A 16,693-nucleotide genomic window follows, 5' to 3' on the forward strand; every position below is an offset into this window, starting at 1 on the left:
TTAATTGGGTGGTTGAAAAGACTAATTAAGATGCTCTTTTGTTGCAACTGATATTAATAAATTAATAAATAAAGTTAGAAAATTAATAACTAATGATTATGTATTTAGGACTAAATAATTGAACTCGTATGATATTGACAAATCATGTAATTTATAACTGATATTAATAAATTAACAAGTAAAAGTGAGATGATTAATAGTTGATATTAGTATGATTATTAACAAGTGAAGTCAGGTAATTTACGACTGATATCGGTAAATTAACAAATAAGAAAATTACCAACTAATAATTGCGCTTTTCAGTCAAATTAAGTGAACAAGTCTTGTAAAAGATTCATGAGTTAAGTTAAGTAGTTAACAAATCATGTTGACGAATTAAAAAATAAAATTGTGAAATTAACAAGTAATGTTCTTAAAAATATGGAGTTACAAAATTAACTAGTTAAATATTTGACAAGTACTGTTAAGGAATGAATAAGTGCAAGAATTTAAGAAGTAAAGTTAGGGAGTGACTAAGCACTTATTAATTTTGCAAAAAGGCATTATGGTTTTTTAGCTACCTATTTTATTTCAACTAAAGTCAAAAAAATTCGTAGAGAATCTTCAATTTTTTTTGTGACTTATTAGTAAATATCTCTCTTTCATGATCTTTAATTGAAATTCTCTCTGAGAACAAATCTAGTGAAATTGATATCCATAAGTTTTCATGAATTCTTTCTTTCTTTTTCTATTTTTCTGAATTTATTATTTTCTTTATAAAATATAAAATCTTCTCCATTTTTAAAAATTTTTATGAAATTCATAGAGATTCTCAATTTTAGAACATCCATCGATCCCATTCAATAATGATGTGATCCGATTATGCACATGTGATGTGATGTGCATATGATCTGCTAACGAGGATGAGATTATGGTTATGCTTGCTTACTAGAATAGAATAAATTAAAAAATATATGTGGAAAAAATATTATCAAAAGATATAGGTGAATACATTCATAAGAGGGAGGGTAATGATAAGTGCATATTTTATAATTAAATAGGTATAGATTTTAGTTTGAATTTGATTATATTTATTAATATTTCATATCTATTTAATTGATATTTATATATTTTTCCCTCATCACTTAATTATAAGATAACAAAGGAATTTTAATACAAAATCTACTCATATCTTTTTATCTTTATATTTTGCAGAGAAAAAGAATAAACCAAATAGAAGGAAAAGAGAAATATATATATATATATATATATTAGAGTCTGACATCGATAAGAAAAAAAAAGAATGAGCCTTCACTTTAACTATAAATACTCCCTCCATCAAGAGGGAAGGTATCCAATCACTTATCTAAGTACCTCAAAATTCTCTCTAAGATATTTAGAGCTCGTATAAGCATTTTGAGGCTGAAAGCGAGATCATTGAGGAGTTTCACAAATTATAATTATTTCTCTTCTACTCCTTAATTTTCTCTGTGATTATTTTTCATGATTGGAGATTTTAGAACGGTTTTATTTGATTTTATTATGTGTTTCTAAATTACCCAGTTGGGGTAAGGATGTAGCCCAATTGGGGAGCTAGTTTTCTATTTCCTTTGTTTTGACTCTTTGCATTTATATTTATGAATATTTTTTCTTTTTCCTAATTATATTTATTTCTCTTGTTCTTCATATGGATTTAATGACTAGCCACCATTTAATCAAATCTATAGGTAAATTGATGGACTGGGAGGTGAAGAGAGAACTTAGATCTAGAAAAATAAACATAAATAACTAGGCTAGGAATAGTTCTAAAAATTTATGATGATTTAAACTATAGCTTCATAGTTTAATTAGTTGTTTGGGTATCATGGGAACAAATTCAACACTAATTAAAAAGGGACTAATAATTTGGGAGAATATTAAGACACTTTAGGAATAGTTATCACTATAATTAATCTGAGTCAACCCAAAGGGTAGAAATTAGCAACCTATAGGGTGAATTCTAAATCCCAACACTTTAAGTGATTGCATTTTTATCATTATTATTTTCTTGATTTATTTTTATTTCTTATAGTTTTATCAAAATTATCCATTTTATCTATTTTTCTCAAACTATTAATTATTTAAATTAGTAAAAGTGTAACTTCCCTATGGGTTCGACACCTAGAATACTCTGGGTAATTTATTACTGTGATCTCGTACACTTCCGAGAGCGATCAGGTAATTTAATACTCATAAAGTTAGAAATCATAATTCATAATATTTTTAACAGTTGTGATGATTTTATAATATATATTAATAAATTTTATCATATTTACCATAAAGGAAAGTAATTTAATTTATTTTTATTTTTATTTTTTAATTCATTTCATTCTATTCTTTTCTAGTGATCAAATGGAATCATAATATATAAAACTAAAATAATAATTTCATAATTTTTGCGAATAAGTTTGATTCATAAAAGACAAATAAATTATAAATGGTACGTATAGGCGGTTCATAAATTCTCTCACATCAATAATCCATTGAACCTGACGAGCATACCACTAACGTAATATCCTTAAAATATGGGCATTTCACTAATTCTTTTTGTGTTTATTTAAATATTAGTTTTATATTTTTAAATTAAAAAACCTTCATAATTATTGCTGGACTCCTGCACAAACTATTAATATTAATTTCCAAATCTCTTTCAACGTCTATTCTTGAAGGACGTATAATTTAAAAATATCAAGAAATATTAAGAAAAAAAATAAAATTCTACTTCCATTTCTCCACTCACTTAGAAAAGGGATAAGTGTAAATTTTACGTATCCATAAAATTTGAATATTTTACTGTTTATCTTTCCTGTAACTACAATATAATCTTTTGTAATAATTAAAATAACTAGTTTTTTCTAATATTGCAATTAGAGCTATGAATAAAGGTCGAGTTTAAAAAAATAATATTTTTAAAAAAATTAAATTTTGAAACCAAGTCTTAATAGGTCTTGAAAAGGGGCTTGACCTTGAGTGTCTTGTTTAAATCTGTTTTTACTTTATCATTAAGAAATAAAGTCTTTTAAATTTTATATTTTAAAATTTTTAATTTTTAATTTTTGAACATGATAATTTGTATTTTAAAAAAAATTGAAATCTTATAATTGAAATTTTTAACTTTTAAAAATTTAAAAAATAATAAAATAATAAAAAGGCCATATGAACTCAACCTTGAACTAATTGAATAAGGACTGGGTTTTATCGATTTTAAAATAACTAGATCTATGAGCTTGAACCCATATGAGCCATATATATAACTTCATTCTAATAATAATGTTCAGTCTAGAGTCTAGATATATAAGAAAATTAATTAATTATGAACACCCCTGATGAGCAATCTCCATCTCCTGATAGAGATATACACTGTGATTGCAATATCCTTATCCTTCCACCATCGTTATTAATTACTTCCTATAAGTAATACATATATTAAAAATAGTTGAACATCCAAATCAAATATAGTAATTTACACATGCAATCAACGCAGTTTCAGCACACCACTTGAAGGGAATGAGTAAATGTTACCCGTACTCCATCATCTGAATAATTTTACCACTGATCAATCTCATAACATAGTTAAAGTTCATTGTTTTAGCTCTGTTTAATGAGTTATTTCACAATTATACATAAAATAAAAAGATTGAACCCAGGAAAATAATCAGCACCTTGATATGATTCGAACTTTGAGACCATACTTCATCAGAAGCACTATTGAAAGGGCTGGAGAAACCGGGATGATCTTCCGCCACATGAACTTGATAATTCTTCAAAATAAAAGTCGCCATTATCTTCATTTGAAGGAAAGACAAGTCATTACCCAAACAAGTTCTTGGTCCGGCGTTGAAACTAAGGAACTTGTATGAAGGTATGTGAACGACACGTCTTCTTTCTGAGATCCACCTCTCCGGTTTGAATTCCAAGCAATCTTTTCCCCACATTTTCTCTCACCTTCCCATTGCGTACAAAGATAAAAATATCATAGTACCAGGATAAACCTCATGTCCACTAGGAAGGGAGTCGTGTTTGGTCGCTTGCTTGTGCTCAAAAGGTATTGGAGGGAACAGTCTCAGAGATTCACACAGAGCACCATGGAGATACACTTGATGTTTCATTTCCTTTTCTTCTTTGGTTTCTTCAAGAATCTTGGCTTCCACTGAAGGGTGTGTAGCGACAAGCCAAAAGAACCACGTGAGAGCTGAAGTTATGGTGTCTCTACCTGCGACAAAAAGATTAAAAGCAGTGTCTCTTAGAAACTTGTCATTCACATGTTCTTTACCTTGTTCCTCCCTCATCAAAGTTGTCAGCAAGTCCTCCTCTGTTTTCTTCATTTCATTGTTTTTTCTAAGCTCTTCTCTCTTTGATGCTATACTTTCATAGAGGAATTGGTCAAACAATTGACATACTTCAGCCATCTTCTTCTCTGCTCCAACTCGAAGCCATCTCTGAAGTTTCCAGATGCATCTAGGTACTGAGTATCTGTAGAATATAAACTCCTCAGCCTCATTGAAAGCTCTCTCACATGTAACTTTTGGGAAATCAACCGCAAGGCTTTTGGGATCAGATCCTAAGACCATGGAGAAAATAATATCGAAGTTGAAGCGATTGAACACGTCTTGCAGATCCACTTCAATTCCCTGCCTTTCTAGATGATCAAGAAGAGGAGAAAGACAGAAATCCACCTTCTCTCGAACGATCTTTTCCAGAAACTTCTCGAAGCTTGGGGTTTTAAACAAGGAATGGAGAAGTGCCCTGTGATACTTCCATGTGTCTGAATCTGCAGTGAAAATCCCTTCCCCGAAAGGTTCAAAAATCTCATGAAATTCTGGACCTTTTATGTAGTTGGCGAAATTCTTACTCATCATGTGATGTACGTTCATGGGGTTGCAAGTCACCAAACCGTTCATTCCAGTAAACCAAGGTCCAACGAAGCTCCCTGTACCCTCTTTTCTTTGAAGAGCCTGAGTCATATAGTCATGAATCTGACCTAAATTGCTGAGAGCTGGTGGTAGCATTCCGAATATAGGCCTGTCTTTAAGGAGGGGGTCTTTGTAGCATCGTCTCTGATAAAGGCTTAGATGAATTAAGTCCCCAGATTTATCAAAACCAGAACATACTTTTAAATTAAAAAAATACTTATAAAATATTTAAAGATCATTAATCAATAAGATTCTCACATCCGTAATAGAATTTGATACCACAACCTTATATATCATCAGCCAAATTCTTGCTGACTAGATAAACTTTGATGATATTCTTTCATACATTATACTTTCTAGGTTTAAAAAGTCTTACAAAAGTACTCACAAATCATCCATTAATAAAATTCTTAAATCATTAATAAAATTTAATCTTACAATCTCGTGACTTATGAGTTTCATTCTTACCGTGTTAGTCCTCTTGTTTAAATTTTTGTTCTCCTTCTTCAGCAAAATTTTGTTCTCTTTTCATGGTTCACCATAGTTAAGGTAAGATTCATAGCAAAACTAACTAACAAATTAAATGGCTACAACAATTAGTCTCTCTAAACATAAAATTCAAAGAGACAACTACTCCTAAATAAGAGGAATCTAGCAGAATGGATGATATCTCTGAACGGATAATTTTCGATCTCATACCGCAAGAGAAGGTTCACTGCCTTAGCTCGATCTGTGAAAAACATTGACTCCTTGAAGTCTCATCCTAGAACATATAGATCCAGCCCTTGTGAAATGCCAACCATTTCAGTGATGGAAGAGGAAAGGATATGACAAAAGAAGCAAAACTAACAATATCTAGCAACTCCATTGTTTCTTATCACCTCTCCACCACAACAAGCCTGCCATCTTCTCCAGTAACCAGACGGATCCATGAGGATTTTAATTGTTAGACAGAATGAGAATCTAAAATATCTCTAAAAGGGGGTAAAAGAAAAAGAAGACTCATTATATTAAGCTTTTATCAAAGTATCTTATATTTTGTAACATTAAATTTCTTTTAAAAGTGTCTTATAATTTTGGACTAGTGGAGAACATTTTTTTTTTTCCAATTGTACTCTTTTACAATTTCTTATAAATAGAGTAAGAAGCTTTATATGAGAGATAAAATATTTTTAAGGATATGCATTTACTAAGAATAAACTAAAAAAAACATCTTTTTATGACAAATACTGATAAGTTAACTAGATTTTTTTGATTCTGATGAAATATTAAAAGTGACCTATATATAAGATCAGAAAGAGTATATAAAAAATAATAAATAAATAAATAGTCTAATTGTGTGTATAATATAGAGAGGCAATATATATAAATGTATAACATACATACTTCTCTAATCCTATTTATAGAGAAGAGAGATAATGTTTTTGTTCTATTTATGAGGCACTTCAATAATTATTATATTTATTTTTATTATTTAGCCATTATTAAATGTAGGTAATTTTATTACATGTTAGAGTATTTTATTTTAAATGAGGTATATTTAATAGAGATAAAGTTGAAAACTTGTTGAATTTTAGACATATAAACAAGACCAAAGGCCTTATGTGATAGGTTGTAAAGCACCAATACTTCAAGTTGGCCTACATATCAATATCTGATACCAATATTTTTTCAATACATATCTATAGAGTATCAAAATATTTTTTTCATTTTTGATGCATATCCAATCTTTTCATATTATGACTTAGTACTTTAAAGCTGATCCTTGAAGACTATTTTTAAAAAATTAATTTTTCTAATATTGCGATATTAATCTTTTCTATTTCTAATTTTTTTGATTTTATTTTAAAATTAAATATTATATTTTTCTTAAAAATAAGTTTTAGATAAAATAAAAAGATAAAAATTATTTTTTAATTATAAAAATATAGGAATATAATCTTTTGGCATTTAAACCATAGGTGGGGAACTATTAGCATAGACTAGATTATAGTCAATTAAATATAGATAGAATAAAAATACAAGTAATGATTATGTTTTGTTTCATATTATTTTACAAGATTATATATGTATGCTCTTTTGGATATTTTCTAAATTAAAATTATATTTTAAATTTTTTTTATTTTTTATAAATATATAATTAGGTATAGATAGAATAATAATAAAAATAATGGTTATGTTTTGCTTTATATTATTTTACAGGAATTTATATGAATGCTATTTTAGATATTTTTTAAATTGAAATTATATTTTTAATGTTTTTTATTTTTATATATATATATATCAATGTATGTATGTATGTGCACGTATAAAAAAATATATCGTTTCTTATATTTTTAAAATAAAAGTATTGAAGTATCGAATATTTATCGTATCTAATACATGTATTAGTGTCCATGCATCATAAATAATAGACCATAGAAAGTTTTGAGTGAGCAAGCTTGTATGCTATATATACCTATCCTACCTATATATGAGGGATGGCCGAAGTAATTGAATGAATGCATTGATTATCTAAAGAGTGCAAAAGTAGATTTTACTAATTGCCAACAACATCATGCCATCCGTTCAACCAATACACACATAATAACATTACCGAAGTAGAAAAACAGATGCAAGCATGACAAAAGAGTTCAAACATACAACACAAAATATAAATTACCTTCTTCTACTTTTACATTATATTGGTCAATTTCTTTTTATGATTCAAACCTCAAGACCATATCTCATTTGAAGCACTATTGAAAGTGTGGGAGAAATGAGATGATCTTCCAGACTTCCAGCACATGAAATTGATAGTTACACAAGATAGTAGAAGCTATCATCTTTGTTTGAGTGAAAGACAAGTCCTTACCCAAGCATGTCCTAGGATTTGCAGTGAAAGTACTAAACTTATATGATGGCATGTGAACAATGCCTCCTCACTTTGAGATCTATCTTTCTAATTTGAATTCTAAGCAATCTTTTTCCCATATTTCTTCATACCTTCACATAGCATACAGAGAAGTCATTATCATATTACTAGGACTGACCTCATGCCCACTAGGAAGAATATCATGTTTGATCGTTTGCCTAAGAACCAAAGGTACGGGAGGATACAATCTCAAACGTTCACACAAAGCAGCATGGAGATATACTTGATCTTTCACTTCCTTTTCTTCTTTGATCTCTTCATGAATCTTTGCTTCTACTGAAGGGTGTGTAGCAACAAGCCAAAAGAACCATGTGAGAGCTGAAGTTATGGTATCTCTACCTGCAAAAAGAAGACTAAAAGCAATGTCTCTTAGAATCTTGTCATCCGCGTCATCTTTTCCTTCGTCCCCCTCATCAAACATGCTAGCAAATTGTCAGTTTCCTCTCGTTTCCGTTGATTTTTTGGAGCTTTTCTCTCTTTGATGCTATACTTTCATAGAGGAATCGGTCAAACACTGCACATGCTCGGGCCATCTTCTTCTCTGGTCCGATTCCAAGCCATCTCTGAAGCTTCCAGATGCTTTTAGGTATTGTGTGTCTCTAAAATATGAACTCTCCTACTTCATCAAAAGGCTCTCATGCATGCAACTTCTTGGAAATCTAGTGTGAGGATTTTTGGATCAAATCCTAAGACTGTAGCGCAAGCAGCATCAAAGTTGAAGCAACCAAAAACGTCTTGCACATCCACTTCAACCCCTCACTTCTCGACATGATCAAGAAGAGGAATCAAACAACTCTCCACCTTCTCTCGAACAATCTTCTCCCGAAACTTCTCGAAGCATTTTGTTTTGAAAACTGAGTGCTGAAGTGCCCTGTAGTGTTCCCATGCATCTGAATCTACAGTAAAAATAGAATCACCAAAAGCATCGAGAACCTCGCGAAGGTCATGCCCCTTAATGTAGTTAGCGAAATTCTTGCTCATAATGCGAATGTACGTTCATGCGGTCACAGGTCACCAAATAGTTCATTCCAGTAAACCAGGGTCCGAGGAAATTACCAGTGCCTCCCTTTCTTTGCAGAACTTGAGTGTAGTCATGAATACAAACGGAGAGCTTTGCTTCTATAGATCATATGATGTACTATACAACTACAATTATATAGCCAATGAATAGAGAAGGAGAATAATGTTCAAATTGTGCTCCTATAAGCCAATGCCGTTCAATCCTGCTTGCTGGTATTCTGGTTTGCATTAATATTGGATAGTAGTGAGGCAGTACTGGACTGTCAGGTAGTATACTAGGCTAGCCTGCTCTCTTCATTTTTTCCCCTCCCTTTCCTTTCATTTCCCCAATCCCTATCATTCATTAATTTTATTATTAAAAAAAATTGTTTAATAAAAAAATTTGAATGGTGGGGATGGAAAAAGTGGAGGGAAATGAAGAGAAAAGAAATGGAGAGACTCCACTTCCTAGGCTAACAGAGAAAAGATGGTTGAGGAAAAATGAGGGGAAAGAGAAGGAAAAAAAGAGAGATGCCTGTTTGGTAACCTGTTCTGAGAACAGTTTTATATTCTCTAAAACAAAAGAACAAAAAAGCCTGTTTGGTAACGTATTTTTAAAATGTGTTTTAGAGAACAAAAAAAATAAAATATTGTTTTAAAGAACAAAAAAATGAAAACAACTTTCAGATGTTTTGGAATTATTGTTCTAAAAAATAAGGAAGAATGAGAAAAATATCTATTTTCATTATTTTTTTTGGTTCTCAAAACATGTTTTACAAAGCACCAGTTTTCAGAACAATAAAATAAAAACATTTTCAAACAGTCCCGTGATTTTTTATTTTTTATTCTGGCCAGATCTCATTATGTTTGATTGAGCCAGTGAAAATAAGCAAAAAGTTGTTAATTCAAATAGATAATAATAACTTTATTATTTGTAAAAAATATTTATATATACGTAATAAAATTTAATATTTAACATATTATTTATATAATTTTTCCTATTTATCCTAATGAAATAAAATATAATTGAAAATTATTTTATCTAATTTTAAATTTTATGTTTTGAATTATTAAACATACAATAATCTAAAATTTAAACTACAATCAAATATATGGAAGGAACCATATACATACATACTATGTATGTATGTATGTATGTATAGAGGCAGGAAACATTAAAAAAATTGTGGAAAAATTTGAAAGTGGGGTTTTCCGTTCAAAACCTTCCCTTTTTTGAAAGAAAAGTTTAGGAAAATTATGTGCATCCTACTTATTATTTTCCGTTCATTTTGTTTTCCTTCACTTTTCTTTCTCCCTTCTTTTCTTTCTTGCTAATGCAAAGCATTAGTTTCTTTCCATTTTGTTTCTTTTTTGCGATATTTAATTTGGTTATAACATCGATTGGACCAGGAAAAGTTATTATTGCATTATAAGGATGCAATTAAACAAATGGAGCAAGTTTAAATTGACGTAACATGAACTTATTAGTCCGAAAGCACCATCCAGAGCAACAAAAGTCCAATATCCACCAAATTGACACCAACATATAAAATCTCCTTGTACATCAATAGGACCCCATAGTAACAACAAAGTGTGTGTTAAACTATTAGTAGGCATACAGACTATAGCAGTTGGTTAAGAAGTTACAACCTTCTAAATAATAGTTTGCCAATCCCTATATACCATGAAATTATAAAGGTTATATGTGTAAACCAACCTCCCAAGGCAAAATAGGCACAGAGAAAGAGTAATATACCAGAACAACCTACGATAACGAAACAGCCACCCTTCATAACCAATCATCCGTCATGTCAAATAAATTATTGTCATCTTTTGGCAAATTTACTAAGAGCTATAGTCATTCCATTGCTCTCAGTACTTCAAGAGAAATATTTTTTGCTATCAACAAAGCCTATGCTTTATACTTAAAAAAAACTTTAAAATCTTAAAATTTTTGAAAAAGACTATATATAATCCTTAATAGTGATTAAAAATTTTAATTAAATTTTTTCAGTTCTCACCTTATACAATTTTAATGGTCATTTTTTAACATTTTTAGTACTCGGTTTTCTTATTCTTTTAAGTGGTCACTTTAAATGTCCTCAATACTCATCTTACATGATTTTAGACCAAAAAATAAGGAAAGATAAGTTCTTTTTATAGTCTTGAAAAAACATGGAAAATGATTATTGAAAACATCTATGATGATTTTTAAAAAAATAACAAAAAATTGAATACTAAAAATGCTGAAGATGAATATTGAAATTAAAATAGTTATGCTAGATGCTAAAAATATGAAAATGAGTAACAAAAAAAATTAACTCAGGAAAATTTTAATGGGAGAATGTGTAACATCTTGATTTTGTAATTGAGAATTAAGAGTTAATTGGCTTGATTGGGACTTGATTAATGTTAATTTTAGAGCTGTTTAGGTGGGAGATGAGGTTAATAAGTGATTTATGGAGGTTTAAGGGTTATGTGGTTGCCCGTCGGCAGAAATGGCAAAGAAGAGCCATATTTATCCAAATGTCCGTTCAATGCTCATCCATTTGCAGACGAACGTTGAGTAAGCATAATTGACCCTCGACGTTCACCCATGCGCCAATGCAAAATTAATAGGTACGACCACTCGTGAACGTCATCGCGGGCCTGTTTTCTAAACAAGTCTTTAGATAATGGAAAGAAGAGAGGAGAGGGAGAACGGTGAATAGAGAGAAGGAGATCGGATTTGTCATTTTTGAGCTTTGGATCACGATTTGAGCTTCTTAACCCTCTATTAAGTAATTATAAACCTATAATCTACTTCCGTTTCCTATACTTTTGTTGACTTGAGCTTGGTAGTTGAGATAAAACGTTAGAGTTTCAAATTCTTTGAGGTTTTTACTAATTGATTTTGGTTTAATCATTATGAATAAGCTATTTGGAGATTTCTAAGTATTTAATCGATTTATTTCATTCATGGTTTGATGACTTAGGATCGATTAGAGTTAACCCTAGGTCCTAAATTGTTGATAATAGGATTCTGAAAGTTAATTATGGTTGTTAAAAGTTTATATGAATTGATTATTTTTGAGAAAAATTATAGGGTTAAATAGATGATTGTCGGATCGAAGTTTTGTGTTAGAAGACATGGTTTTAGGATTTAAAGGAGTAGTTTGAGGTTGATTAATTAAGGATGATATTGGAAGAATTGTTTTTTTTTCTTTCTTATTTCTTATATATATCCTTTTATTGGAAATAATCTTGTTCGAGATACCATTATCTATTAAATGTAAACACATCTTTCAATAAAGATTTAAACCTTAGTTCACCACGTTGTAAAGGATCAACCTCTTCTACTAGACTCAATCTTATTGGTCTATTGGAAGAATTGTTAATCATGAGTAATAGAAACATTAGAGTTAATATAATATTATTATTAACTATGAAATTAAACTTGATGCTCAAACGGGCCAGATATTCTGTCGGCGTCGAAGATGGATGAGGACACGAGGCTAAATCGTACTCCAAAATCATATGAATGTAAAATAATATAAATAATGTAAGAAAAATGCCCAATAAATAGGTCAATTTGTTAAGCTTAAGACAATTTTTTTTTTTTGGGTATCATGGTGACATATAGTATTTGCTTATGTTGCTGTATTTTAACAATTTTGGACCATTTATATTTGATCTAAACGATTCTGATTTCACAATATTTTTTTTTACATTTTAAAAGTTTTTTAAACCTATGGATTTGGCTCTGCCACTGCCTCCTTGAGAAGTCTAAGTCAATCTATATGATGTCTTGTTCATTGCAATATATATTAATATTTATTAATTAGTCTGTCCTTCTTTCTTTTCTCCATTATATTTCAATATTCCATTTTGTGTATGAATCCTTGTGCATGTTTGGATAATAAAAATAATCAATATTTTAAAGGCAAAAATTATGATTTTATGAAATATATATATATATATGTATATATTATAAATTTAAATTCATGACTTTTTAAAAAATATCAAACACACATCAAAATCAATTATAAATATAAAACTATAATTTTCAATTCTCATCAAATATTTAATTTACAACAATCTATTTTCAAGGTAGTTAGGTCTATAAAGCCTTCCAACCAGTAACCACTATCCGTTTTTAATATCATTCAATTAATTCTTAGTTGTAGATTCAATGTAAGCTGCACCAAATACATTAAAGCCGTCAATTCAGGTTGCTGATATTTTGGTTTACATTATGGACAATTAAGTAGTGATTGGCTGATAATAGAAAATAACAAGGAGAGAAAATGATGGAAGAGAGAATGGGAGAAGAGAAAAGTAAGGGAATATGATTTTACCTCGTTATGCTAGGCTGTGCAAGCCAAAAAACAGATAGCAAAAAAAAAAAGTGTTCATTCATATAAATAATACTAATCTTGTTATTTGTAAAAAAAAAAAGTATTTATACACAATAAAACTTTGGCACTAATTTACAAAACTCCCCTAGATTATTTAACAATATTGTTGCATATAACTTTTTTTATCTTTAAACTTTAAAATTAACCTTCGTAATATTTTATTTTTCTTTTCAAAGCCTCCTACCGTTAATAACTCTATTATCTAATTAACAAATTAAATTTTGCCATGTCAGGTAAAACTCACAACTTTAAATTTTTTGTTTTTGTTTCAAATCTCAACTAAATACAAAATTTTTAAACAATTTAATTAAAAATTTTTAAATACATAAATTTTAAATATTAAGATCTAAATTAAATTCGAAATTCACCAACCTGAACACTCCCTAAGAATTGTGCATTTTTGACAGGAAGTAAGAATGGGCCATGCTCATAAGGATTTTTTGATATAGAATTGTTTCATTCTTTCAACAAAGATGCTACTCAAGTTCCCCTTAAAAGCCCAATAAAAGCCCAACATAATGAGTTTTTTTTTTTCTTTTTTCTCTTACCTTTTCATTTTAATTTAGGGGTGAAAACATATTAAACTTTGGATTTAAATTTGGTAATTATAGATATGAGTATCTGTATCATTTGAATTATTAAAATTCATATCAATAATTTAGATAAATTTACTCATTTATTAATTTTAAGTGAAGTATAAATTTAAATCATTGAGTTAGATTTCAATGGTTTTAATGATATAGGCACTTAATGCTTGTACTAAGTGCAATCAATAAATTTAAATTTTTAAAATTCTCAACTTTTCTCTCTATAATTTTCTAAATTTGAGAGAGTCATTGAATAAATCAAATGCCATGATGCTTCCATGTTATTAAGGATTAGGGACTATTTTTATATGGGTTTCTTTTTCATACTTTTTTTTAACACTTGTAGCCTTCTCGATGGGTTTCTGATCATGATCAAGTTTATCGGAGTTTCACCGGTGTCGAAGATGGACGAGGACCATCGGAATGACAAGGCTCAATCGTCCTCCAAAATTATATTGAAGTAAAATAACATAAATAATTTTGGACCATTTATATTTTAGAGAGTAAAAAAATATTTTTGGAAAAGCTACTTATAAAAAAAATAGTGAGAATGATGCAAAGTGATTTAAAAATAAGTTTAACGCAAAGTCATTAAAATATCGTTATTTAAAATATACAAAATTCCTCCTAAAAGGGCGGTGGTTCTAGCAGTGACTCATTATGTTTCTCAATAATTCATACAAGTAGTATGTGTCCCGTCGCTGAAATAATAAATATTGATTTAGATAAAGAATCAGATATAGGTTAAATTGTAAAATTACATTATTGTATGAAAATCACTTTTAAATTAAAGTAATTGGTGTTTAATTTTTTTATTAATAACAATGAGTTAAATGTAATAATTATTTAAAAATTTTCATGGAACATCACATTGAATGAATTTAAAAACCAAACCAAATTTTATAAGGCATATTTAAATTAACTCATTCTCCTTGAATTACCATATTTAAAAAATTTTGCAAAGGTAAAATGAAACATCATATTTCGTTTTTATAAAACATATTTAAATATTTTTTATAAAAACTAAATTTAAATTATAAATAATATATACACATTGCACAATCAAATTAGAATTAAGAATTAAAATTAATTTTATAATTAAAATTAATTTTACGTATCACAATTTTCTCCACTAACGTACAATTTAGATTTAAAATGTTATTAAATAATTTTATAGCAGAAGATTATTTAATATTTTTATTCTTATCATAGATTATTTATCTTATGCCATGATCACTCAGTTTTTAAAATTAAAAATAAGAGTAGTGTAATGGGAAGTTACAATAATGGGAGAGGAATGAGGAAATAGTGTGAATTATGATAAATCCATAAATCATTTTAAAAATACAGCGAGTGAGAAAAAAAAATTGGAAGAAGTGAGAGTCTGATAGTTGTAGAAATATATGAGGAATTATTATTTTAACATTGTAATATTTGAGAAAATATAATAAAAAATCTGACGTGGCACATTGAAATTGCAAAGCTTATAAAATGATAAATTATATAAATATTCTATATAATTATATGCAATTTTTTTTAAAATAAAGACAATATTTGAGTATATGTTGTAAAAAAGATTCATCACCTCCCCAATAGAGTCGGAATAAAGGCTAGGTTTAGAGGACTGGGCTTGTAGGCCCTATTTAAATAAGGGTTCAGTTTTGAAAATTATTTTTTTTAAAGAAACTGAGCTAGAGGGCCTGGCCTTGATAAGCCCTGTGAAAAAGGGCTTGGGTTATTAGGGCCAGGCTCGAGCAGCCCTCCAAGCTCTGATAAGTCTGATTATTTTATATATACACACACATACATACATATATTTAATTGATAATGATACAATTTGGTTAATATTTACTATAAGTGATCAATAAGTTGTAAAGGTAATTGACATTAAATTTTCCACCTCCATTTTCAACAAGTACACTTACATTTAAGGGATCTAATGTTTTATTTATAAATGATAAGGATAAGGAGGATTTGGTTTTTGCTTGATCAATGTATGTTGTTTAGATTTCTAAATATATTGTTTAATTTTTAAAATATTGTGTGGATTTTAATTTTTTAAATTTTAAAATATTTTAATTAATTTATAATATTTAACTTTATTTTAATTTTTTATTTATTTTGAATAGGGCTTCCAGGCCTGGCCCTGAACCCTTTACATAAGGGACGAACCTAAAAAAAGAGGCCGAAAATGGATAATCAGGCTTAAGGGCCTAGGTCCTTAAGGACCAAGCCATAAGGGCCAAGCCCTTAAGAGCGGGGCCTGCTCGTATTCCCACTATATTCTCTAATAACACCAATGAAATTTCTTCCAATAAAATAAACCTTCATTTTCCTTTTCCTTTTTAAAATAAACTCAACTTCAACACCTTCAACAACCAACTATGTAAGCAAAATTATGTTGATATGGCATCACATTTTATGTAATATAATGAAGGGAAATTACAAACATCATAATTTCATAAATGTGATCTAACTCTAAAAACAAACCAAAACACTTTAGACAAAAGCTCAATGGAAGAACTACAAGAATATCCCAAAGTTGGTGCACTAGAATTTAAAAACCATACACATTTAAGTAGCATTCAATTATATAAAACAAAATTTTGGAAATCATATCATCTCTTAAAAGGAATAATATAAAATAATGTCAAGTTCTTTATAAGATAATTAATATAAAGGATGAACTATATAAGGAGCAAATTAAGAAGCATATATATAAAGATTAATTGCAAACAATAAAATCATTGAAAAAAAGAGGTGAACTCTCTCAAGAGGCTTTCATTCCCTAAGTTTAAAGTAGAACCATGATGCCTTGGTTGTGCCCAAAACACTTCCATTTTAATGAAAAATAGTAATTTTGTG

At 29.0% G+C, this 16,693-nt stretch overlaps 1 protein-coding gene across 3 annotated transcripts; it reads right to left on the reverse strand.

Moving 5' to 3' along the window:
• Positions 1–3,421: 3,421 nt before the first annotated feature.
• LOC129305023 (alkane hydroxylase MAH1-like) lies at positions 3,422–9,092 on the reverse strand. Of its 3 annotated transcripts, none has more exons than XR_008591851.1 (3): positions 7,964–9,088; positions 3,681–5,075; positions 3,422–3,554 (listed from the first exon to the last, which is right to left on the reverse strand). XR_008591851.1 is itself a non-coding variant. In XM_054944922.1 (3 exons), the coding sequence occupies exons 1-3, from the start codon at positions 8,264–8,266 to the stop codon at positions 3,960–3,962; spliced, it is 1,359 nt and encodes a 452-aa protein (XP_054800897.1). In that variant the 5' UTR covers positions 8,267–9,092; the 3' UTR covers positions 3,561–3,959. The 3 variants fall into 3 exon arrangements, 2 of the variants coding, with proteins under 2 accessions (XP_054800897.1, XP_054800896.1); XM_054944922.1 differs by lacking the exon at positions 3,422–3,554 and having other exon boundaries at positions 3,561–4,231; positions 4,292–5,075; positions 7,964–9,092; XM_054944921.1 differs by lacking the exon at positions 3,422–3,554 and having other exon boundaries at positions 3,561–5,075.
• Between the last annotated feature and the right edge of the window lie 7,601 nt (positions 9,093–16,693).

This window comes from Prosopis cineraria, unplaced genomic scaffold (assembly GCF_029017545.1).
Source record: "Prosopis cineraria cultivar Desert tree isolate PC_DT_omini unplaced genomic scaffold, ASM2901754v1 PC3, whole genome shotgun sequence".
In the NCBI taxonomy this organism is placed as follows: domain Eukaryota; kingdom Viridiplantae; phylum Streptophyta; class Magnoliopsida; order Fabales; family Fabaceae; genus Prosopis; species Prosopis cineraria.

Coding starts and splice junctions, on each gene's coding strand:
- LOC129305023 (XM_054944921.1), bottom strand. CDS start 8,266: ATGTTTGATGAGGGGGACGAAGGAAAAGATGACGCGGATGACAAGATT. Junction 5,076..7,963: donor TTCTTCCTAGTGGGCATGAG/GTCAGTCCTAGT, acceptor AGCCTTTATCAG/AGACGATGCTACAAAGACCC.